The sequence below is a fragment of the Pipistrellus hanaki genome (genome assembly GCF_964339955.1).
Source record: "Pipistrellus hanaki genome assembly, chromosome: 3".
Lineage (NCBI taxonomy): Eukaryota > Metazoa > Chordata > Mammalia > Chiroptera > Vespertilionidae > Pipistrellus > Pipistrellus hanaki.
Window position 1 is genome coordinate 109,344,940 of NC_140505.1, and position 26,417 is coordinate 109,371,356.

At 45.0% G+C, this 26,417-nt stretch overlaps 1 protein-coding gene across 6 annotated transcripts in view; it reads right to left on the bottom strand.

Moving 5' to 3' along the window:
• Positions 1–26,417, bottom strand: part of PLXNC1 (plexin C1) — a 160,296-nt gene that overhangs the window by 92,906 nt on the left and 40,973 nt on the right. For all 6 annotated transcript variants that reach the window (XR_014794738.1, XM_084880319.1, XM_084880320.1 and 3 more), the window contains exons 3-5: positions 23,219–23,353; positions 19,840–19,940; positions 426–540 (exon numbers count right to left, since the gene is read on the bottom strand). Coding sequence is in view for 5 of the 6 variants with exons in the window: in XM_084880319.1 (XP_084736445.1) it covers positions 426–540; positions 19,840–19,940; positions 23,219–23,353 (351 nt within the window). In the remaining variant the exon portion in view is untranslated. The remainder of the gene's footprint in view (positions 1–425; positions 541–19,839; positions 19,941–23,218; positions 23,354–26,417) is intronic.

The window sequence follows — 26,417 nt, forward strand, 5'->3', positions numbered from 1 at the left end:
CTGAACATACAAGGAAAAGGAATCATAAAACAAAACAATTCTACACTAAGCCACATTTAAGGCATCTTATTGACCATGAGTCTGAATTTCTTTTTTCTCTATTTTTTAAATCAATATGTTCTCATACGACATTAAATGTCCATATTTTCTTTAAATTCAACTATTTGGGTTCATCTGCAGCTCCAAGCGGTAACTGACTGCAGGAGGACAGGCCCACGGTGTGTCTTGGTCTCTGCTATCTCCCAGCACCTTGCGGAGTGCACGGCGGCGTCTGGGAGGCTCTCAACATTGGTTAACTAAGTGAATGACTCTCCTAACCAAGCATATTTGATAGCTAATAGGTGTTTTACACACAGAAGGAAGTTAGCATCAATTGTGCAAAATGAGACAATACAATGGATGCAAATGAAAACCTTTCCTCTTACCTTATCTCTACTTCTTTGAGAGATGTGAATTTGAGGGCACATTTTAGCTCCTGACGAAATATCCAGCCAGTTTTCTGAGTTCTCTGGATGTACACAATCATCTTTAAAAGTACACCTATTAAAAAAAAGGGAGGGCAACAAAACAGCAATCCCACACATGCATTAGTTAAAACTTTCTCACACTGGCGTCCGTACAAAATCCCAAGCTTTGTATAGTGGATTATTGATTTTGAGGAAGAAAAGGAATGAGATGCTAAAACCATGAAAAGCAACAGGAACACAGCAGAGCATGTACCCCATCATGTCTGGGAGCAGAGAACAAATGCAAACAACGTGCTGAACTTGGATCCCAGAGCCATCTCTTTAGTTGCCATCTCCAAATACATCACAAGCACAGCCTGTCACGGACTCTGAAATTAAAGAGCTCCCTCCTAGAAAAGCCTAGCAAAGTAAGCCCAAGACAGGGTTTATATACTATACATGTTTTAGGTTTGCAATTCACTCCCAGAATCTATTGCATAAATTATTTTGTAGTAAAAAACAAAAATGAACAACAACAAAAAAACACAAAAACACACACACACACACAATACATTAATATTTTGTACTTTCTCAGTATGATAATGAAATAAAAATATGTCAAGGGCAGAGTCTTCCCAAGAATTTGATAAGATATTCCATGACTCTGTGCTACATAACATTTATTTATCCCAATATACCAAATTATATCAAAAGATATGGGGAAGGCACTTTCCAGGGCCACTTTCCCAAGTCAGTCAGCTCAGAGGAGGCCCCCAGTGAACCACGCTGTGTTCAGGGCCAGCTGCTCTGGAAACATGACCAGCAGTGAGTGCTGACATCACTTGGTTTGCTCCATGTCTGGGTCACTCCAGGTCATGCTGACTTGGGGCCTTTTGCCTCCCCAGAGGGCTGCCAGCCTGATAGAAAGAATGAGCACCCAGGGCCACGTGATTTCCAAGGGGCGTCGAACTCCACAGACATTTCATCAAACAGTGTCAAGGAGAGAAGAAAACCTCTCTGCTATCTCTCTCCTGAGGGACGACGGATCAAATGAAGAGTTGGGAGAGAACCAGTGATGCTGTTGTAAAAGAAACTGAAAATTCATGAATCATGAGATTGAAATGCAAGCCGACGGTAACTCCATTCAGTGTGGGAGTCCCTGAGAGGATCACAGTAGAATGAGATGTGGGCCCAAACAGTGTATTTGATATGCATTGACATTTTACAGGTGTTTCTTCTTCTTCCCACCCTCCCCGCCCTTCTCTCTTTTAAAATTCTTAAGAGTTTAGGCCCCATGGTTTTGTCTTTGAGTTCTGTGCTAATTTGAATATGACAAAAATAGAACAGGAAGCCAGTGAGTTTCATTAAGCATCATCTGCAAGCTCAATATTCTCAGCGTGTCACATTATGACATTTTGGGGAGCCCTGTTTCCAGTGAGGGTGCCTGGGTCTGAACTCAGCTACATCTGTGCCAGTTCCTCCCCGAACACCTGACCACGGGGATTTTCACCGGCAGCTCTCCAAAGCCATACATTTATCTGACCCTTGATGGCTAGCTCGTCTGTCATGGACATTTAGTTCAAATTAAGTCACCTCTCAAAGTCAAGGGGAGTTGGCAATGAAGGGACATGTACCACTGGACTGGAAATCAGAGAGTGATGAGTCTGGTTTCTAATTCTGTAATTGGAAAAGATTATGACAGGCAAGAACAAACTGCCTCTCAGGGGCTCTCTGGTTTGTACAAGGCACTTTCTCTGCCGATAAGAAAGAAAAAAAAAAGAGCCAGTTTTACAGAGGCGGGAGTACAAATATTTTGTAGGCTCTTAATGCTGCCTGGGAGTCAAGGCCCAAGGCTGCCAAAAAAACAAGTGTAAAATGTTTCATACAAATAATGCTACGATTTGCCAATTTGTAGGCAGAAAACAGTAGTGCCACTGAGTTATCACTCTCTTTTCTGAACTCCTATAGCATTTCTTGTCGGAAGCACACGTTTTGGTATTTAATCATATGCTGCCTTGAATTACAACTAACTGTTTCATATATCTATGTCATTTCTCCCCGAGTAAGCTCTAAGCTCCTCAAAGGAAGAGAGGATGTCTTTAATATTTCTTCAGCAAATCCCTCCGTGTCTGGCAGCATAATATGCAAATACTAGGGTTTCAATAAATATGTTTGAATAAATGGATGAAACATGAAATCTCTATAGGTCCTTTCTGTTGGTGATTTTTCTCTCTAGAGTTTCCCTATGATTTATGTCTGACTCCTACTTACAGTAAGGAGACTATTTTTAACGTAAGCTAAAAGTTCACATCTGGGTTTGGAGAGGGAAAAAATTAGAAGTTGAAGTTTTTAGTTGAAGTTTTTAGTTTAATTGTAAGAAAATGTGTGTACGTGTGTGTCTGTATGAAATAGACCTTCCAATTCCTATTTTGCATAAGGTAAAAACAAAATTTAACCATATTAAGCAATTAAACATGAATTCCTTGTTTATAAAGCATTTTTGAAATGTCTAAACTCCCATTCCTTGCTTCTCACCATCTAAAATATAAAACTGAAAAAAATGAACCAACCATGACACCAAGAATGTATAACCAGATGGCCAACGAACAAGAGTGCCTTATTACTTCTCCAGTATTGCAAGCTCAGAATCTTCATGACAGTACATTTACCCACACATTCAAACTTCTTGCGGAAGGGGAGCAGACCTCAGAGCTCCTACATTTTAGTAAACAAAACCAGTTACTTTGAAATGATCCCTTTTGAAAGCAAACCCTCTGACTACCATGTATGAGCAAAAGCAATGGTCAAATGCATAAACGCTTAAGCCATTGCTCAAATAAAATTAAAATCTCAGTCAGACACGAGGCTTGGTGCGGGGGATCCTCAATGAGTCACTCCCAGATAGACTGATTTCTTAATTGGCTTCATTTCATTTTCTCCAGGCCACAGCTAGGAGGGAAACTGGATTCGCTTTGCGATGAGTGAATTCTGGAGAAAATGGCAGAGACGTTACCATACACCACTGCCTTCGCCCCAGCTGCTGCTGGTAGTCTACCCCAGAGTCCTAAGATCCCAATCAGTATTTTAGTTTTCTAGTCCTTTATACAGCTAGATCTCATGCTCACATGACAAGGCCAATGTGCAACAGTAGCCCGTTCGCAAATTAGGAAATGAAACGATCTCAAATGCAAAGAAAAAAATTGCTTGAATTAAAAAAAAAAAAAACCCAAAACCACCAATAAGTTAATTAAAAAAGCTTTCCTTAGGTTAAAAGCATTGTATGCGGAAACAATTTAGTGAATGAAATTAATTAAGAAGGCTTTAAAATCTGCTGTACAGCTTAATTTACTCTAAATAATAAGAGTTTGATATTTCACTCAACTGTGGACCATCCCTCCCCCACCCCTAACTCCTAATAAAGTATGTTCAAAACTTATCACGAACAGGGAGATTCCAGACATTTGTTTCTAAGTTTGCTGGTTAGAACTCAGAAAATATTTCATTCTGTGGGTTTGCTGTCTGAGTTTATGGAAATCTGTCTGAAACCTAATATTCGCTAGTAACTACCCCACCACGCAGCTGCATGGACATGGATGGGCCGCTGTCCCATACCAGGTACTGGTCTGAGGGTTGGCAGTTAGTATTTCCCCACTAGTCCTCACACGGCCTCATTGTATAGGGATGAAACTGAGGCTCAGACAACTGCAACACCATGCCAAGGTCACACAGCCGAGGGACAGCAGTCTGGCTTCAGAGCCACACGCCTGGCCACTCAGGTGCATGGCTTCCTATGAGCCTGGCTGCCATGCATAAGGTGCACAAAGATAAAGACAGTCATTCCTCCTGGACTACTGGGGTCTCCACAGTGTTACAGAACGGAGCTGGGACTTGGCTAGAACAAGGCGACGGAAATGAGGAGTAGCAGAGAATAAAGAAAACGAGAAATAGTCTCTAGGATGAAAAGGGCAGCAAGGATTTAAGGGGCGGGGATTCCGAGAGGTCTCTAATTTTCACGGATCCCCCCCGCCCCCCTCAGAACACAGAATATCCAACTCTAGGTTCAAATTTCAGGAGGCCCCAGCTTAAAAAACGATTGTGCTTTTAAAAATGTGCTTGCAAACCGTCTGTTTGTAATACACAATACCTTTTCTCCTTATAGAACTAATGTTATGAACAGTGATTAGTTTTTCAGGTTCATTCACAAAACCCATTTATCCATAATGTTACCTCAATAGTACATATTTGCAATAAAAGAGAAGCAGAAAACAATGAGATAGCACCATTTGCATTATATAGTAGTTTTTCTTCTTTACTTATTTGTGTTTCGGCTCAGCTGGTAACCTGGGAACAGTGCCCAGCTGGATTGACTTTTACATTTATTATTATAGTATAGTATTTATACAGTTTTTCTATTTTTTAATAAGTATGGCTTAAATTATTAATTGTTTCCATGCCAACATAAAGAACTGGGAGACCCACCTCTGAGCAGGAGCCGAAGCTTCCAGGCAGGTGAAATGCCTGGGGGCCCGGCTGGGGGACCTTGAGGACCTCACGCTATTAGGCCAGAATCTCTCAGTAAAAATTTACCACTTACTCATCCTTGAAATAGAAACTCTGAACTCAGAAATACAACTTCTACTTTGGGCCCCTGGAATTTCATCAGCACTCTTTAATGTATTTGTTCACCAAGAACAGACAGTCCCTGAGAAAACTGATAACTAAATACCAGGTAATTGGCCTGAATGTGGGGGTTGGTGAGACCCTGTTCCAAAGAGTCTGTGCTGATGTAATATCAGAAAACTTATGACAAGAAAACAATCCACCTCTCCTTCAGGGGACAGGAGACGGGGTCCACACGGGGGTGGGGTGGGGGGGTTAGGGTGGAGGGGATAGGGGAGGGGGACATTTTGCTACAAGAGCATCCCAAGGTCTCTGCCAAGTGACTTGAAACAGATGTATTTTTAGGAAAGGCACAGAGCCCAGAGGAGGGCCAGGTGCTCCCAGAATCAGAGGACTTTCATTAACACTGTCAGACCATGCGACGAAGAAACCAAACCGAACTGAATAGGGAAAAAAAAAAGAAAAAGAAAAAAGGAAGTTGTGGTGACAAACTAAGTCTGAAGTCAAGGCCTCCAGACCCAGGGAAAGGGGATGCCAAAACACAAGACCAAAATGCTGCTGAGACAGCTGAAAAAGTGGATCGTCAGAGCTGGGGCTAAAAGTCATGATAAAATTATGCTAATCACAGAGGTAATTTAGATTTTTTTTTTTTTTTTTTTTTTTTTTTTTTTTTTTTACAAAAGCTAAAACTTCCAACATGCCAGGCAACATTCTTTCATGTGATTTGGTTCATTTATTCTTCACAACAAACCTATGGGTAGGTATAATAATTGTCGCTGCTTTGCAGATGGAGAAACTGAGGCATGGAAGACTCCATACTGCTTTCCCCGGGTCACTGAGTTAGTAAGCAGAGGGGCTGAGACACAAATCCAGGCAGTTTACTTTCCAAGTCAATGGTCTCACTTCCTATCCTAAATTGTCTCTCACAAGAGCTAATGCTTACTGCACCATTCCCATGGGCCAGACACTGTTTCTAGGGCTTTCTGGGAATTTACTCATTGATCCTCACAACCTTTTCCCCACAAAGGGGACATTTCAGAGGGGAGGAAACTGAGATGCAGACAGATTAGACAGGATGGCATGAATCTTAGCAGTCTGTATCTCACTGCTATGCCAAATTCCTCAAAATTGTACCAGGATAGCAACATCACATATGCCAAGATAACAGCAAATAGATCCATCCAGAGCATGAGCCATACAGGAAAATATAAGTTTTATTTCATTTCTCAAAGTGTGTTCTATGGGTTATTTGGGGTGTTGGTGGTAAGGGTTTTATTGCTAAGTTTGGGAAACACAAGTTAAGTTTCTCTGGTGCAGGACTTCTCAGAGCCTTGAATGTGATAGTGTGCTTTGTAACGTCTCAAGACAGAATTGAATGATGCACTGTCTTCCAACTTCTTGATTGAAGGTCAGAAGTTCTAGTCACACACATTGGAAAACACTGCCCCGTCTTGGTTAATGAGCAGCAATCCAAATGGTGGATCAAATTAGAAAACTTTGGCCTTTTGCGGGGGCAGCGGGGGGGGGGGGGGGGCTCTTTTTCTCAACTGTCAACTGTCATACTCAATTGCTCATGATCTACTAATTCTAAGCGTCACTCTATGCTATCTTCCGCACTCCACCCTACCCCATCACTTCTCGCCTGGGACCCTGCAGCACCTTTTAGTTGGTCTCCGTCTTTCCCACCTCCAGTGGCTCCAGTCAGCTTCCACGCCAATATCTAGGTCATGCTCAAGCACAAGGCTGATTCTATCACTTCCTGATTAAAATTTTTCAATGGCACCCTTTCACCTACTTCAAACTCCTCTACCCATGTGCCTGCTTCTCATGACCTGGAGCCTAAGAACTCCCCTCTCTTTACCACACACTATGATCCAGCCCCTCTCTTCCTCTCCAAATGCACCCCAGATAATTGTGGCTTGATAAGTCTGTCTCTCTGTTTAGCCTGTAAGCTCTTAAGAATACAGATCCTAATATCTAGTACATTGCACCTAGCAGAGAGCAGTTATTTGATAAACACATGCAGTGCAAACATCCCAGCTCTTCCTAGCAGGTCTGCCCTTACTGTCCAGAACGCCCTGGAACCTGCAATACTCGGTGAGATTGTGTTCCTTGTTCAGATTTGTTCAATGTCACCTCCTCCCTGTATGCCCAGCCTCCAGGCAAAACAGTCACTCCCGCCTCTGAGCCCCCTTGCACCTTACACATGCTCCCGGTATATACAGCGCATTGCATTAGTTGCTGACTTGCCTCTGACTAGACTGTAAGTCCCCCAGGGGAAAGGCCAATCTTATTCATCTTGGCATCCCCCAGAACCTGGTACCATTTCTGGAATCCATTCTACAAATATTTACTGCGTGCCACCGGACCCCAAGCACTGTAGAAGGCACTGGAGACACATCAGCGTATAAGTCACTTAAGGTCCCTCTCTTAATGAGCTTACGTTCCAGCGAGGCACACAAACAAGAACCAAATAAGCAGACAATAATTTAAAATAATTTCAAACTGAGGTAAGTCTCCTGCAGAAACTGAAAATACAGCAGGGAGGAACTCCTTTAGAAAGGCTAGTCAAGAAAGGTGGCATTTCAGCTCAGAGCCCAAGGATGAAATGATCTGGCCACATCAAGAAGAGGGGAGATTGCATTTCAGGCAGAAGGAACAGCATGCGCCTAGGCCTTGAGTTCCCATAAAGCTTGGTCTCTGCAAGGGACCGGTTAAAGACCAGACATCTGCAGACTAGCTATATGAAGGAAGGAGAGAGTGCTTCTGCCATTTATAAGCCAGTGACCTTGGGCAAATCACGTGGTGTCTCTGTGTCTCAGGCTTTCCATCTGCAGAGAGGCAGATAACATTAGTTTCTATCCATGGAGTTGTTACAAAAACATAATACCTATCTAGCTGAGGCTTACAATAAATAGTAGTAGCATTATATTTATTACTCAGGCAAGTAAAAAGAATTTAGGCAAACATTTAGGTGACACAAGCACAACAAACACAAAATGGTAGTGAGGAGACAGGGATTTGGGCACTCAGGTTGACCAGACGGCCCATTTGCCTTGCTCACAGACACCAGGCCAACATTCAGTGTGCCTTTTCCACTTATAAAGGCACACACAGTTCAAGGCTTCTTGGAAGATTTTTAAGCACACCTGTCTTTCCTCCCAAGGCCAAAGGGTTCTTTGGGCTTTTTCCTTGAGCACTGGCTATGAGAGCACTTTCCATGGTGTAATGAAATTATTTGTTCGGTGTCTGCTGTCTATACTAACCTGTGCACTTCTCCAGCACAGAGTCTCATTCATCTTTGTTTTCCTCAGGGCCTGGTACAGGGCCTGGCACACTGCTGGCATTCAACAAACGTTAGCTGGATCGGATTAAGGATTAAATTTTAAAGTGACTAAATTCTTGTCTATGTCTCCATGATACCAGCATAGGTTGTCCCATTGATTTTTGTTCACTGGTCGGCCTGTTAACTGGCCCAGTGGAAAACCAGCCTTTGTCTTAAAGCTTTGAGCTCTTTAGCACACAGAAAACACATCTGCAGACTGAGCCACTCACACAAAAGGGATCTGTGGCCTTCACCCCATGTGATTCTTTTGTGGGTGATGAGTGTACTAAAAGTGGAATTTTATTTCCAAATACAAACTATGAACAAGAGGACCTAAGTGAGACACTTAAACAAAACAGGTAGCATGGAACTAAAAATGGGAAAATGATGCCTTTGAGTCAGAAGATCTGAGTTCAAAGCTGCTCTCCCTCACTTCCTCCATGTAATGGGGCACACCTCTTAGCCTCTTTGGGCCCCAGGTTCCCCACCAGTAAACAAGTGGCAATAACAACCGCATCTTCCTGAAAGCAGGATTAAACACCACCCTTTGCATATCAGAAATGGCCGTGCTCAACATAGCAGAATACAAGCATTTGAATGCAATAAAATGTTACAAAAGAAAGAACATGGAGGAGTTGCTGGGAACAGCACAAATGCTAGGTTACAAGCACAAGTGAGAGCATTTGAGGGATTTAAAGCCAATCGATACATTCTTTGAAAGTGCCTGCTGCCCGAGATAAGGTCATTTCAAAAAAATCTATTCCATTAAAACATATATTTCCTAAAAGGGGTGTTCCTAATGGTACTTGTTCCAAGTCGGAGAGCATCAATTTAAGAGATGGCACCGATAAGCAGTTTGGACTCCGAGGGCCGCGGTAACTGCTCTCCAAACAAAACAGGCTTCAGTGGGAGGTGCACTTCCCCCTGTGCCGCCACTTGGCGGTCAGTCGTCAGAGCACCAGGGTGGACCGGCGGCCTTCACTGGTTTCTTCTCATCTTCACCTTCTGCTTTGAAGTAAGTAGGATTTATTCACAGCTCTTCTAACAGCTGATAAAAATGAAGAACTCAGGGGATTCAGGGTTACCCAAGACTCCTCTCCAGGGTTAGAAGGCCCCTGATCTCTTCCAGCATTCTCGGGAACCCATCTGCACGGTCCCGCCTCTGCCAGGGTAATTCAGGAATGCCCGAGGCCCAAATAACATACTCCTCTCTGCTCCCCCCACTGCTTCCACCCCACAGACAGTAGTCCTACTTGCTTCTACACAATTAGTCAGCACAATGGGGTTCTTATGCGGGAAGGAGGGGCCTCCCCCAAAACCCATTATTATCATTATTGCTGTCATTAGAGCCTCACTGGACCATAAAGGAGTGTCACTGCATAGACACTCCTGTATGGGCTGGGAAGGAAGGAGGACTGCATGCAGAATTAGAATGATTGTCTATCTCAAACTGTCCTCCCGGCCAGTCAGCTAGGTGTGGCCATACCCTGGTGAAAGGAGACATCCCCAAAGCTGAACTTGATCCCCAGCTGTGGCTCAGTTGTCTCCGTCTCAGTGAGGCCTTCCAGACCTCGCTGGCTGGAAGCTGCAACGCCCCTTGCTTCCAGCCAGCATTCCCTTCCTCTGCTTCCTTTTTCTTCATGACATTCGTCGCCATCTAGCATGCTATTTCCTTCTGAATTTTTACACTGTCCATCTTCCCTCACATAGTAAGTTGAATAATGTTGTCCCTAAATTAAAGTGACCAGATGTCCCGTTTTAAACGCCGAGGGATTCGGGACTGTCCTGCCAAAAGCGGGATGGAAGTCTGGTCACCTTACCCTAAATTCATGTCTACCCAAAACCTCAGATTGTGACCTTACCTGGAAATGGGATCTTTGCCGATGCAATAAGTTAAGAATCTCAAGATGAAATCATACTGGATTTAAATACGATCCAATGACTGGTACCTTGACAAGAAAGAGGAGAGGGAGATTTGGACACACAGAGAAGAGGCCATGCAAAGACAGAGGCAGAGACAGGAGTTACACAGCCACGAGCAGGAACAGCAGGAGCCACCAGGAGCTGGCAGAGGAGAGGAAGAATTCTCCCCTGAATCCGAGGGAACATGGCCCTGCTGACACCTTAATTTTGGATGTCCAGCCTCCAGAAGTGTGAGAGACTACATCCGTGTTGTTTCAAGCCACTGCGTTTGTGGTCAGCTATTGTAGCAGCCCCGGGAAATGAATACACCTCACTAGAAGAACTCCAACAGGGCAATGTTTTTCCCTGCTGGAGAACTACTGCTTGAAATAGTGTCTTACATACAAGGTGCTCAATAAATAAATGTGTGGATGCTTAACTTTCAAGGTGGAAGGGTTTCTTTAACTCAGGCTGGCCTTGAGTCCCATTATCTTTCTGATGCATAATCAGTCATTCATGCAGGATCCATTCAGACCAGGCTCTCCCCTCACTTCCCATGGCGATGAGGGACAGTGTCTCTTTCTCGTCCCTCTTCCCTTTTACCACAGAGTAGGCAATGGTACTGGCTTGGCAGTTAGAGCTAAAGCTAGATGTGAATACTGATTCCACGACTTCAAGAGTAGGGAACGTCCGGCCCGAGGGCCCGTGAAATCATTTGGCCTGGAAGATTTCTAAGCACACCTGTCTTTGGGCCCCAGGTTCCCCACCAGTAAACAAGTGGCAATAACCCAGGGTGAGTTAATTAAATGTTCGGCCAAATAGAGCAGGATAGTTTTTAAGTTGATAATTTTGAATAGCCCGAAAATGATGTTGTAAAGTATCCAAATGGCCCTTGGCAGAAAAAAAGGTTCCTCATCCCTGCACTGCACTACGAGTACTTATTCAACCTGTGGCAGGTAGAATAATGGCCCCCAAAGATATCCAGGTGTTAACCTCTGCAACCTGTGAATATGTTACTACACATGGCAAAAAGGACTTTGTGGAGGAGATTAAGGGTCTCAAAATGGGAGATTACCTTGGGTTATGTGTGTGGGCCGAAAGTACTCAGAAGGTTCCTTATAAGAGAAGGCATGAGGGTAAGAGTCAGAGAAGGAAATGTGATGATGGAAACAGAGTCCAGAAGCAGAGAGATCTGAAGGTGCTACGCTGCTGGTTTTGAAGATGCTAAAAGGAGCCAGGAGCCAAGGAATGCAGGCTGCCTCCATGGCTAGAGGAAGATAAGAAAGCAGATTCTCCTACAGCTTCTAGAAGGAACACACCACTTTTTATACTTGATTTTAGCCCAGGGAAACCCATTGCAGGTTTCTGACCTCCAAAACCATAGATAAATAAGTATATATTGTTTTAAGTTATCAAGATGGTAGTAATTTGTTAGAAACAAATACACAACCTAAGGCTATAAAGTGAGTACTGCATTCTTCCTCCTCTCCCGGACCTCTCCTGTGATGGATCACTCCCACTGACAGCGTGAGAGTCACCCCTGGCACTGCTGTGCATCCCAACGGGTTACTCTTCCTAAAGACCTTACCTCATAGGGTTCGAGGAGACTGAAATGGACCATGGTCTAGAATGTGCATGACACAGCATATTCTTCTCCATGCATGCAGACCCGTCCCCTGGCCCGGCCCGGCTCAAGGCGGGCTCCCTGAGGGAAGGGTACCCAACTGCATTCTGCAGAATAAGTGGGCACACGTGATGGACTCCTCTACCGAAAAGCCCTCAGTGGCCTTCTCTGTGGCACTGTCCACCTCTCTGACGGCAGACTGGACTGACGAGACTTGGACTTCAGGAGAATGTGGCAAAAGGTTATGAGGCCCCAGGGGTTGTCTTGGTCAAGGTTTAGGGCAACAACAGCTCATTGCCTTTGGGTCAATTATTAGCCCTGGGGAGCCTTGAGGAAAGAATGTCTGTTGAAAGAGAGAAGAAAGGCAGACCTCAAGGCAGGAGAGCAAAGCAAGAAACTGGATGTGGCCATAAGCAAACTATTTAACTCCTTTGATTGTTATTCTGAGGTACACATATGTTTAGCATTCAAATTTCAGTTTTCTCTCTGTGTTCAAACCCCCTTCTGTTACCCTCAAGCCTTTCAGAAAGTCTGACGGGGAACTGGCCACAGAGCCCTGCTGTTAGGCCAAGTTGAGAAATGACCGTGTTCACAGTCTCATGTGCAGAACAGATGACCAGCAGCTGCAGACCTAACAACTGCCCCCAGGGGCTGGCTGTCTACAACTATCAGCATGAAAGAAACATGAAGAGTATGGGCAAATGTTAAATTCATGCAAATAATCAAGGGGGGCCTGCAAACACCTTACAATTAGCATGTGTGGGGGCTCTGTCCCCACCCTGTACACATCCTGTGCAGGGCGGGGCACTATAGGATGAAACAATAGAGACGAGTGTGGCCCCTTTTCTAAAGAGCCCTGGTTCCTTTACATAACTGGGGCCAACGCAAGCAGAGCTCCATGGTGGTGCTAGGAGAGGTGGGGAGAGAAACAGCTGCCACGTAGAAGACTCACGAAGATACATGAGATTAACTCACCCTTTACAAAATGTACCAAGAGACAGGGATCCTGGAAGGATAGGGAGGGGAAGTGTGGTGCACCTGATGCTTAGGTTAACGCAGTTCATCTTCTCCACCGCCATCAGAACAATCTTTTTAAAACATAAATATGATGTCAGCCCTCTGCTAAATCCCTTTAGTAAGATCCCAGCAGCAACCAAAGTCCAAGCTCAGAGCCCTTCACATCCTGGCCACACCCAGCCTTTTGAGCCAAAGCTGCAGTGATACAATGCACCGGCCACTCCCTTAGAGACTTCTGCTTGGGCTGGATCCTCTGCATGAAGTGCCTCCACACCCTCTTCCCTGGGGAAAGTCTACTCAGGCTGGAAGGCTGAATTTTAATGCCATGTCCTCTTGGAAGCCTCATTAAATTTGGTTACAAGTGATGGCTCCCCCCTCTGGGGTCCCACCATCTTACAGCTAACGTTATTTGAGTGCTTACTGTGAACAGGCACTGTGCCTAGGATTTCATGCACATCATCTGATTAATCCTCTCAGCAACCCTACAAGATTAGAACCCTGCTGTATAGAAGAGGCGATTTGGCAGAACAAAGAAACTCACAGGTCCCATTGAAATCCTGATTCAATCCCAAGCAAGCTGAGCTCAGGACCCGAATTCTTCCTCCCCTGCTGTACCACGCCCGGTGCCTGTGGGAGAGTCACCCCTGCACTGCTGTGCATCCCAAAGGCTCCCCCTCCTCCATCCTGCTCCACAATGACAACTCTGTCCTGGGCACCCAAGCCAGACACCTGCACTCCTCCTATAATCTCACCACCCAAGTCCTGCTTTGCTTGGAAAAGATAACCCACCCACTGCACCCTCTGACACTCAGCCCTGGCTCTGTTAGAAGTCCTTCCCCATCTGACTTAGGTGCCCATTGTTTGGGCTCCAACCTGAGTGCCTTGTCCAGTGCCTGAGTCACAGTAGGAATCCAGTGTACTAGTATGTTTGGGTATCATTTCTTTATTTTCTTTGTGAGGACTTATATCAAAAGAGAAAGAATGCATCTTCCAGAAAAGCAGTGGCCACCTGGATATTTTATTTTTCATTTTATGGCCCTATTTTTAGAGTGTCAGACTCAAGGGGGAATCCAATTAATTGCTAAATCCTGTCAAGACTATCTTTCACCTAGCTCTGAAATCCACCCACTCCTTCCTATTGCCACTGTCTTCTCTCTAATTCAGCCCTGAGTCTCTTGCTGGCTTACCACCACCTTTTACGTGATCTGCAGCTTCCAGCAGTGTCCCCTCTGGTCTATTTTGCTTGTTCTAAAACACACATCTCATCTAGTCTCTCTTCTAGCCCGGCAATGGCTCCCCAAAGTCCTTCCAACAAAATCCAAATTTAACACGGCTTGTGAGACCCAGCCTCACCTGGCACTGCCTAGCATGCCACCCTCATTTCCCAGCACTTCTCTGCTGGACTACATTCCCTCCATACTGAGCACCAGGGTCCCCTATAGCTCCTGGGCTTGGCACAGCCTGGTCCCTGACCCAGCTCTGCCCGCCCCTCCCCCCTCTTTACTTGGCTGATATCTGCTCGCACTTTAGGTCCAGCTTAGACATCCCTTCCTTCAGGAAGCCTTCCCCATCCTTTTAAGTTTGCCTTAAATGGTTTCCCAGGTAACCCGTTGCTTCCTCTGTGCTAACTCTTATTGTTTTCTGTTTTCTCACTAGTAAGTTGGTGGTAGCTCCTGATTAAGGCAGACTGGATTACTGTTCCCAAGTCTTCCATCTCTCCTGCACTGAAATGACACCTCCATAGCCTCTGTCATGTCCCTTTGCCTTGTCTCCCCTTGGCATGGGCAGAAGATAACCACCTACTCCACTGATGTTGGGCTTGGCTATATGACTTGCTTGCAAACATGGTGTGAGCAGAGGCTTTGAATGTGCTGCTTGGACTTTAAAGTTTAACTTGGCCTCTGTGCTTTATCTCTCTGCCTTGAGAAGAGCATGTGTAAGATGAGCGATATGTGAAGCAGACCTGAATCAAACTTTGACCTGCAGCTTGAGGCCCCTAACTCCTACCCCTGCTGAAGCTAACCCAGGAGCAAAACAAAACAAACAATCCTACAAATGTTTGTCCTTGTAAATCACTAAGAGTTTGTTACTCAGTATTATTGGAGCAGAACCCTGACTACTACACTTGTCTACATCCTTCACTAGGTTTCAAGCTCCATGTAGGCATGAAAGACTGCATCCCAAGCACCTAGCTAGCACAGGGCTAGCACATTGCAGGTGCTCAAAAAATACCTGCTGATTGGATGTACAACTGAGTGAATGAACCTTGAGCACTGACACGTCTGTCTCCTAATTAATGTGTGAATTCCTTAAGCCCAAGAGTGGCAACTGATTTTCTTCAATATCAGCTAATTATCTGACTTCCCACATTGGGTTCTTGGTAGATATTCAATAAACATTTGTTGAAATTAAATAAATTGAGTTGTGTGGGCTGACTTGGGAATCAGCCCTTGACTGATGACATTGTTTCTATGGGAAATTGCGTTCTGAGTGCCAAACATACTCGTGAACTTTTGGAACCTCATCCGTTCATTGGTTCAGGATTGCCAGTTTTGTGGAATCCATACCTGAACACATGTGCTTTGCAATATGGGAGAAACTGAGAAACTTCTTCCCAACCCAAGATATTCAGCCTGCAAAAATTCACTTCCCACCCACACAGGCAAACTCATCACAGGTTGGATGTGAAGTTCCAACAATAAAACACCAGACTTTTTAGAGCTCATTGTTTATCTAGTTGCTTTTTATCTGCTTATAAGGGATGCCTATTATTAACACCCCAGCCAAAGGAAGTTAAGATCATTTTCTTGCCCCGCCCCCCAAAGAAATCCATTCTCTAGACACACAGGCAAGAAATCTCAACCTTCTCAACAGAGAAAATGAGTTATTTTTATAAATAAATCTGCGGCATTTAAAATAAACACAGTGGGATGCTCTATAGTTATAAGAAAACATCCCCCTTCAGAATTCCTAATTTTGAATGGTACTGGAGCTTCATGTGAGTCAGAAATCTGAGGCTTAGTTTTATTAAATCTCAGGCCCGAACCAAGCCAGTGTGAAACCAAGTAATCTGTCATGGGTGGAAAGGTCCGTCAGCCCACAAATCCAGAGTGCTATATAATACTTAATGCACAAGCCTTCTGCCATTGATAGAGTTTCCCAATCATTCTACTCCACTCATTTAATATAGACCTACTATGTGCCAGGCACTGTTCTAGATTCTGGGGAATATGATGACGAATTAGACCAGGTCCCTATGCAATTTACATTTTAATAAAGGAAGAGGCAGAGAAATAAGAACATTTCTGATAGTGGTGGGCCGTGAAGGAAATAAAGCAGCGATGCCACTGAGTGAGGGGAGGCTACTTCAGGCTGGATGATCCCATGGAGATGTGTGAGCTGGGATGTGATAATCAAGAAAGAGCCAACTGTGCAAAGATCTGGGGAAGAGTATCCTAGTCGGAGGAAATAGCAAGTGCAAAGTCCCTGAGGCAGGAACAAGCTTGGCATGTTCCTGAGTCAAAAAAGAAGCCGGTGTGGCTAGGGAAGATGGAGGAGAGAGTGGCCTTAGAGTCTGAGAAATAGTGCAGGGCCAGACTATGGAAAGCCTTGAACGTAGGCCCTTGGGGATAAGGGATTCAGGCTGAACTCTAAGACAGAAGCCAGTGGAGAATATTAAGCTGGGAAATGGCATGGTCTGGTTTAGAGTTTAAAAGGCAGAGGTGGGGGAGTAAGAGCAGAAGCAGGGGCAGCAGTGAGCAGGCTTCTATAGAAGCCCGTGTCCCCAACCTCTTCTCCGGTTCTTCCTTTCACCTGCTCTTTCGGAAACCTGGCTCTGCCTGAGGACACAGCTTCCATGTGCCTGCTCAGGGCTGGCTGCTTCCTCTCCCCCATGGTAGGTGTCCTGCTTGCATCTGACCTCCACTTCCGGACAATTCTTCTTCCCTTCTTTCTAAGCCTGCCACAGCCCCACCTCATCTTTGAAGTGCTGCCATCAGTCCACATCCCCCCAAATTCCTTGCTGTGGTAACCATCTTCAAACTACCCCCACCAACAGGCCTATGCCTTCCTTTTCTTGAATATCTGGCTCCTCACTCTCCAGCACTGCTCCCACAGTCGTTCTTGGTGATTGCAATTTTCACACAGATAATCTATCCACCTAACACGCTGACACCTCAGTTCCTTGACCGCTCTGCCAATAATCTTGTCCTCCATCCTACTTTAGCTGCATAATCATACCCTAGATCTTGTCACTGTTAGTAACTCCACCCCCCTCCATAACCTTAATTTCAAGCTGTCATAGTCCAACCACTACCCTTTTCCCAGTTTCCAGCTTCAATAAGTCTTCCCCCCAATTGCAAACCCCAGGGCACAGATCCATCTTCTCACATCCCTCACCCCCCTCCTTAGAGTTCACTTACAGTGTAAGGCTCCAAGTCCACTATTATAAGTATCAATATCCATATCACTATCATGGTCCCTCCCTTGTGTGTACCCTCAGTGTCCAGGCCCCTCTGCCCCCTCTTTAAGTACTTGCTGTCAAAGTCCCAATTCTGGCTTGGTCTAAGTCTCACCTCCTCTATGACTACACCAACAGACCCAAATGTGGCTGACGAAAGTGGGCCCTAAAGCTTCCTGGTAGTGATTCTCTATTTCCCATCTCCTCTCTCTCCCACTCTAATTCACACCTTCTCTCTCTTTTCCCTTCAAACCCCAGGGCTTCCTCCCCCACCTTTCCTCACTCTCACTTGTCTTAAGTCACTGAAAATTACGTAAGCAATATGAAAAGTCATGGTGTGTCCTTACATCACCCACCTGGTCCCGGACCCATATCCCACCTTCCCTCCCATGACCAAGAAGGACTGTCCCACGCTCCTGTGTGAGGCTGGCCTCCCCACTGGTATACTAGACAGATCATGTTTTCCCTCATCTGCTGAAAGACACACTCCACAGCTCTCGTCTCTCTTCTGCATCATCAGTTTCTTCCTCTCTACTGAACCTTTCCCAACAGCCCCAAAATGCACTGTGGTTTCATGCCTCCCATAAACAACAAAACTGTCTGGACTCCACTTTCTCCCCCAGCATCAGCTCCCTTTTCTGCTACCTTTCCCACCAAAGCTCCTCTAGCGAGCTGTCTCTGCCCTGCCTCCTGTATCTTCTCCGGCAGCTTGAGCACCACCTCCCCAACTGTCGTGGTCACAGTCACAGTCAACGCCTGCTAAGTCCGGCGGAGCAGCTCCCTTCTCTTGCCTGACCTCGCAGCACGATCTGGCACAGCAGATGCTCCCTCCTCCCTCTGGCTTCCCAGACCACCTTTTTTAGTTTTTCTCTTCCCTTCTGGCTGTTCCTTCCCCTGTCCGGTTTCCTCTTCAGCTCCCCGACCCCTAAGAACTGCTCCACATCTCTGCTTAGCTCTCCAACTACTTCTCCCCTCAATTTACACTCCCTCTCCAACATGGTCAGAAGGCTTCCTTATGCCCATCTAAACACGACTAACTCCCAAATTCATGTCACCAGCCCGGACGTCTCCCATGTCCTGTGTTTGCCAATACAGTAGCCACTAGCTCTGTGTGGCTATTTTATCACCCTCACCACTACCACCACCACCATCGCCACAGGCACTGAATTAACTCCTGCATGCAGCTCTACAGATACAGACAGGGAACCTACATAAGTGGAACGGATCAGAAAGATTACAGCAAGACTGCTTAGTGGGTGTGCGATGATGAAACGCTGCTCATGATCAGCTAATTCCTTAAACTCTACTCTTGGGCAGGCGACAAGAAGAAAACGTTCCTACCCGGTTACAATTATTCATGAGAATTCTCCTGGCCCTGCTTCTTTGTCTGCCAGCGATTCTAGGGAAACAGCCCGGGAAGGAGGCGCAGGGGAAGGCACAGGCAATTATGCATCTTGCTGCATCTCAGCTTTGGATGTCCTCCGTGAACTCTTAATTAATTCCACCCTTATATTTTCGGTTTGTTTTCTGGACCTCTTGCTTACATTGTGTTTCCCCCCCTCTCCCTTTACTGCTCTTGGCTTCATCCCCTAGAGGCTCCCAAATTCTCTTCCTAGTCCTCTTTTCTTTCCTCAAACCTCCCCTTATTCAGCCTCCAGCTTCTCTGCACCTGTTCTCCTCTTTCTTATCCTTTTTTACCTTTGAAAACTGAAAGCGCCAAACTGACAGACACTGTTATGGTTTGTGTTTTTTTCTTCCCCTGCCTGAGCTGCAGCTCAGGCTCTCCCCCCCTTGCTTCTATAGAGAGCGAGTACTGGGTTGCCGTGGCAACAGCAATCCAACCAGGCGGGTCCCAGTGATGCTAGGAGCTGCCATGGTGAGGAAGCGGCTCCAACTTGCCCCTGAGCCTAGATGGGTCGCGAGCGTCGTAATTCAAGAGCAGGCTGGGCAGATTCTGCCGGGAGCCTGAGGTTGTACATCAGGCCCACAGCTGTATGGCGCACTCAGAGACAACGGCATCAGTAATGAAGCTTCCGCTGCACCAACTGAATACATGACATTATGAGGATTCATTTGAAAAATTTCAAACAGCCCTATTCTTCTACCTTCCCGGAGGGAGAACCTTCCGCCTGTCTCGGGAGTCTAGGAGAACTCTGCAGAAAGTGAAAGCAGACTGACAGCTCGAGCCCATCCTCCCTTATGTCACATGCCTGCCCCTCCCACCCCCAGCGTGGGCGACCCTGAGTGGTCGGGGTCAAACGACTGAGAAGCACTGACTTGGCTGGGAGCATCTCTGGGAATGAATTCAGATCACACGCTGATATTTTAATCGCACAGAGGTCAGTGTCCCCAGGTCGCTGGGATGAATTGTTAAAGTGGGGCAACAAGTGTTCTGTGCGTGACACTTTTCTAAGATGTGAGCTGGTGAGAAAGCGTTCAGAGGTACCTCTGTAGCGAATGGCACCAGCCGCAATGAGGGTCTGCCGCTGCTAGGCACTCCGAACAGGATTTATGCTTATGGCAGTTCGCAACTCGAACTCTCCTCACCTAAAAAGAAAGATGACAGCGGTTCAGACAGAATGACAAACAACACCAGAAAAACCGCACGCCTTACCTGATGAAGGGCCACGGACGTTTATGGGCTCACACTCTGAATGCCTCCACGGTGACAGTGGGCAGGGGTCTCAAGTCCCAGGGTGGGGACAGGTTATCAGAATCACCTTGGGAGCTTGTGAAAGTGCCTGCGGGGACTCCCGGTGGGGAGGACTAGGGCCAGCTGAGGAGTCTGCACCCTTAAGCCCCTCAGGTGAGTCTGAAACACAGGTAGGTTTCTGGTCTGCTGAATCAGGTCAGCTGGCTTCATACAGAGTCAACGGTACTTGGAAATGAGCATCTGGAAATAGCAAAGGCTCTGACCCTGAACAGCACCTGGTTGTTCCTGGACAAAGAAGTGAGAAGCCACCACCCCTCCATCACCTCACACCCTCCCCACCCTGGAGTTGAAAGTAAAAACAGGGGAGTTTTCAATCATTCCCTGCCCCTAGGGCTGCTTCTTGAAGTTGTCAGAAAAAGCCACAGACAGGGAGACAGGGCGCAGTGCTGGGCAGACCCAGGCTGTGGAGGCAGGCAGAGCCTGGAAGCAAGCGGTGGGAGGCAGGGGCCTGAGGGCCGCACAGAAGGCAGTGAAGAAACCTGTGGGACTCATGAGGACAGAAAACTATATTTGTTAGGAAGTATAAGTAACTTCTTTTAAAGGTTAGAGATACAGAGAGTTTTGGGGGGGTCTGTGAGGAAAACGGGCGATCCTGAGGAATATCTTTTGACTCTAAGTTGACTTCGTGGAGGATAACCATGCCCGTCCACTTCACAGTTCTTGGTGCTGCCGACAGACATACTGACGGACCACCAGCCCGAGCCAGCGGTAACCAGTGTGTGGGTATTTCCTTGTAGCTCACAAATATCTTTGTAATTCTGGGGGGCTGGGGGGGGGGGGTGTTCATAAATGTCACATAAGCTCTCTAACCTTGTTTTCTCATCCGTGAAATGGTGCTGGTGCTGCAGACTTCCTGGGGCTATTACAAACACTGTCTGGCACATACTAAGTGCTCAATAAATGTTGGCTATTGCTATTATGTGAGAAAAGTGTCCACGGTCCAACAAACACGTGAAATCTTACACTGAAAAAGCAAAATAGGTTTCCTCAGCACAAGGCTCAGAGCTTTTGAATATGCTGAAATCATGATAGTCCAGCAGGGGGATAGTCAGTAACAGCAGCTGCTAGGACAATTTTTACTCAAAGCATTTAGTGGAATATGAATCTCTAGAATATTCTATAAGAATTACCATACAGTGTACTTAAACAAACATATAACTCCATATAAAAAAGAGGACACTATAAATACTACGTTAGACCTGCTTCTTCAACTGAACACACAATAGTGACTATTCCACAGCAATGAATGGATCTCCATGTGGTTATTTTTAATGGCTACATATTATACCATTCTATGGACGTATGAGGGCATGTTAGTTTGGCCATTACTACCAGTATTTGCCCAAGAATGTAAGAAAGGAGTTTCCTTCGGTCTGACTCTGTTGGGGTTATCTTGGCCCAACCAGAGCCTTGGGGATAAGATCTCTGGCAGGAAACCCAAGTGAAGAGTGTAAGAATAACCAGCTTCGATGGCCAGTGGAAAAGTCTCCTCAGGACGTCCGTGGGATGACCAGAAACCAGAGCAGTTCACCCTCAGAAAGTGAACACCTGTCAGCTACTGGAGGCTCTTGCAGTGGTCCCCACCCTATGGTCTTGAGTTCCAGGGAAGGTGGTAATGAAGACTTCTGAGCTATTTGCAATGTTTTTAAAAGCTGAATGGAAAAACACATACAGACTAAGCCAGACTTCAAGTGTTAGTGCTTTGGGCTGGAATTTTATCAACTTTGTGGCAGTACAGTCTGTCCCCTGACTGTTAGCTTTAGATGGCCTTGATAAATATGGCCTGAGAATGGGAGTCGTTACTTAATATACGCACTTTGTTGAGGAGACAAAAATCTTTCAAATATGGGAACCCTGGGGAAGAGATATAGTAAAAAAATTTTGGAATGGGGAAGCACGCTGGTCAAGATCCCATATGGTGAAGAACTGGCTTACAAAGGTATATGAGGTCCAGTGGCCATCAAGTTAGTTATGGTCAGTTAGCCATAACTAACTTTTCAACATGCAAAGAGCAATGAGGCCTCTTTTAGGAATTCCAGGAACTACAAGTGTTCGCAAAGCTACTCTGTGGCTCTAACAACACATATCAATTAATGCCATTGCTACAGTCCTTAGAGTGCTTGAGAGGAAAAAATGAAAAACTGGAGTAGGCCACAAGCATCATAATTATATCCGTGATATAATTATGTAAGTCTCAATTATATTCTTTGTCCTTTGTATGTGCAAATAATCATGGGTCAAAACCACTGTGCCAAAATGGCCTTTCAGTTTTCACAAATTTGTGATTTGATCTCATTTATCATGGGCTTTAAAAGATCAGAGCATAATTTAAATCCTAGTTCTGACAGACCTAACCTATATATGTATCCTTGAGCAGGTCATTTAACCTTTCCAAGTCTTAGCTTCTTCATATACAAAACAAAGGTATTTTTATACCATTAAATTATTAATACTTTTCATTAGCATTATTTATTATAAGTGTGTGTACACAATTCTATGTGTCTCATCTAGAGACCATATGTAGAATGATAATTGGTATACAGTCAGGAGGGACTCAGTAAAAATTAGTTTATCTCCCTCTTCCCTGGTGAAGCTCTTTGTAAAAACGAAAAAAATGTAGAAAGGTATCCTTTGTAATTCAGTAAGCAGAAGCAAGAAGAAAACCTAAAAAACAGCCCACTACATTAAGAGAGGGAGGGCAAGTGCCGCATATTTCCTGGTTAATGAATGTGTATGAGACTGTGAACTGATATTAACCCCAAATTCCAAAGCTAATCCCATTGGGTATATTCATAAATGCATCTAATCGTTCAGAGCCACACAATAAATGTGTAAATTCAGCCACCTTGCTGATGGTGCGCCATTTGCAAGCACATCCTCCTCTGCAAAACCTGGCATTAAAAATATAGCCAATAATAACATTGTCTAAACAGGTAATATTTCTTGCTTAGTTACTGACAGTAATGTTTTTTAATTCTGTGCTTGTGAACCATTGCCTGCAGCGATGGTTAAACTCAACAGTTCAAAGTAAAAGCTTCACTACTAGATAATGACATCGATTAAACACTCTGTATTCATAAGTCAGAAGCAGTAACTAGTTTTTTTTACCTACCTCTTTTCCAGCTGTTAGGTAGATGTAGATATTCTTCTCAGGATGTGGAACGAGTTTGTAAAAAACAGGTGTTTCTTCTTTAATTTCATAGATAACCTCCGGACAATTTGAGGTCAAATTCTCACCAAGAATAACCTGTGGGTTGTTTTTTTTTCCCAAAAAGATAAATATGATTTCTATTAAATATTTTGAACAGCAGGATGGCAAAACTTGTATCTAATTCTAAAACCACATTCTTCCTTACTACATATACCGGCTAAGGTACTCTGTTCCTTCACCATGTCTGCCTTCAACAGGGCTGATAATAATAAGCACAGTATTTCTGCTTCTGAATGGGACAAAGCCACACGTGCACATGCAACACACACACACACACACACACACACACAGTCACTATTCAATGCTGGGCAATATGCTCATATGTGGGAGCTCATCCACAATTCCTGACCATGGCTGATTGGCCTTCTGTGAAGCTACAGTAACAGTTTCTTTAGTACCAGGCCAAGACCTATCTTAACACAAAAGAAAGTCAGCTCAACATATATTTTGTGTGGGTTATTCTGGTTCTCCCATTTAATTCTACACAGTCATGCATTTTAAAGCAATCGGGACAACTTACCAGAGCTAAACAAAGAGTATGTATTTACTAGTACAGTATATATAAAATGTAAGCTAGTCTGACTTTGAAATAGGACAAACATCAGTTTCAATCATCTTTAATCAATAAATATCTACTGAACATCCACTATGTATTAGGCAACTTGTAGGTGTTTGGACCATGCAGTGGGGGGTGGGGAGGGGTGGGGAGGGAATCCTACCCTCAAATAACTTACATGCGTGCAAGGAAATGGCAACAGTTAACAAAAAGTAAGTAACTTATAAATATGTATATATTGGGTCCTAAAAGTCAAAAATGAGGAAGGGTAATAAGCTGGAGAGTGCATGCTCAGAGTAGGTCTCACTGAGAAGGTGACACTCTTTTAGAGACTTGCAATGGATGATGGCGTCACTTAGACATCTGGACAAAGTGTAATGTCTAAGAGGGACCCAATGGTACACAGGCCCCCCGCTGAGAGGAGGCCAGTGTTATGTGAGCAGAGTAAATGAGGTAGAGGAGAGTGGGCAGTGAGGCAAGAGAGGGAATAATTCAGGTTCTGGCAGGCCTGTGTAAAGCTGTTGCCTCTGACTCTGGGTGAGAAAAAGGGAGCCATTGCAGGACTTGGAGCAGAGGAGTGGGGTGGGGAGAGGGCAGGGTTTGCAGCATGGGTAGAAGTCTCACCAGGAGACTCTCACCATAATCCTGGAGAAATATAATGGTAGCTTGGGCTCAGGTTCCCACCACCACTTTACCCTTTAAGTGGCTGTGCTGCTTTGAACTGGTAACTTAACCTCCTTGGTCTCAATCACCTCATGTCTAAAACGAGGCTAATAACTCCTTTCTTAAACATAGCTATTCTAAGGATCAAATTAAACTTGTGGAAGATGCTTAGCACATGATAAACACTCAATAGATGATAATCTTTTACTAGATTGCAAGCTCCTTTTGGGTAGGAATCATGTCTTAATCATCTTTGTACCTATCTCTTGCCCAATACAATATCTTTAAAAGTGAAGGTGTTCAACATTTTGTCAATGTGAACATATCCAGATAGAATATCTAGATTCGTATCTCTAGCACTGTGAATAACAGTTACACTGGGCACATGATGTGAAAAGAAAAAATTGGCACCTATGTTCTTTTGAGACAAAAATCAACATCTGTGCATCTACTGATCAATAACATGCCGAACCCACATATTCCAATAGCAATTATGTACTGATATTTCATCAAAAGCTATATATCAATTTGGCACATGGAGCATCTTCCTATACCCCATCCCCGCTCCCAGAACCTGGGCCTGAGTCTGGCTTTGTCCTGCGATGGTGACCTCCTTCCATCATCTGCTCTGGGTCATGCCCAGTGCAAGTGGCTCACTAGGAGCCTGTGAACTACTCACTAAATTCAGTAGCAGCTCTGGAAAAAAGGGAACAGAAGCAGTCAGGTCCCAGGGAGGTGGGACAGATTTATGCCTCAGTTCATTTTAAAATAATTCGACGGCTGCACCATTCAATACAGTAGCCACATCTGGCTACTTAAGTTTTAATTAAATAAAAGATTCAGTCCTCAGTCTCACTGGCCACCTTTCAAGCGCTCACTAGCCACAGGGTGCCGGTGGCTACTCCACTGAGAGTACAGACAGAGAACATTTCCATCGTCATACATAGTCCTATGGACAGCGCTGGCCTGCAGAAAACTGAGTGGAGGGAGACATCCAGCAAGCACTGACCAAGCAAGGATTTGCCAGGCTCTTGTCTTCCCACCTCTAATTTGTGGATGAAAGAGGGACCACAGACTGACCCTGCCAAGCTCAGGAGAGGCCTGCATGGTGGGCCTGCAAACTCAGAGACTGAATGTAACCCCAGAGGAGGGTCAAACAGAAACGTTTCTAAGTCAGAGTGAGTCATGGCGGGTAGTCACCTTCTAGGCCTGTAACTCCATTGGCAAAGGCTAATCTTCACCTCAACTGAGCCTGTCCACTGTCTTTTTAGATGTAAACATACTTGAAATATCAGAGTAATCTTCTTTTCCAGACCCCTCGGGGCCCAACTGTCAGCACCAGAACAGACCACAGAAGCCCCCATTATCTTGTTCCCCAAATACCATCCCTATGTGCTGTACCCACCAATGTAAAAGAAGTATGTGTTACTCTATTTTGCTTTTTTATCCAACCCCAGAGGTCCCCTCCCCGCCTTGCTTTCTCCTACACCCTTAATCCACCACGTGTGGATTTCATGTAACCTTCCTTACATCTCCTTGCATTGTAATGTATAAAATAAACTGCAACACTGCCATTCTTGGAGCATTTTCTCAATTCCTTGAGATTTTTGCCTCCTGGCAATTGTCATCATTTTGACTCAAATAAACTCATAAAAATTCTCTACAGATTTGGACATTTCTTTTCCAAAGAAGCCCATCCGGGATCACTTGGCAGGCGCAGGCCTGGTGCTAGGTACCAGCAGGGCTCATTACTCTGCACCAGGTGAATTTGGGTGAGTTTTTTTGAAAATCCAGTCCTCTCTGTTTTAAGGTAGGAGGCCCTTAATTTTAATTCAGTTGTCCTTTAAAAATATAAAAATCCCTGAGATGGCACTGAAGGTT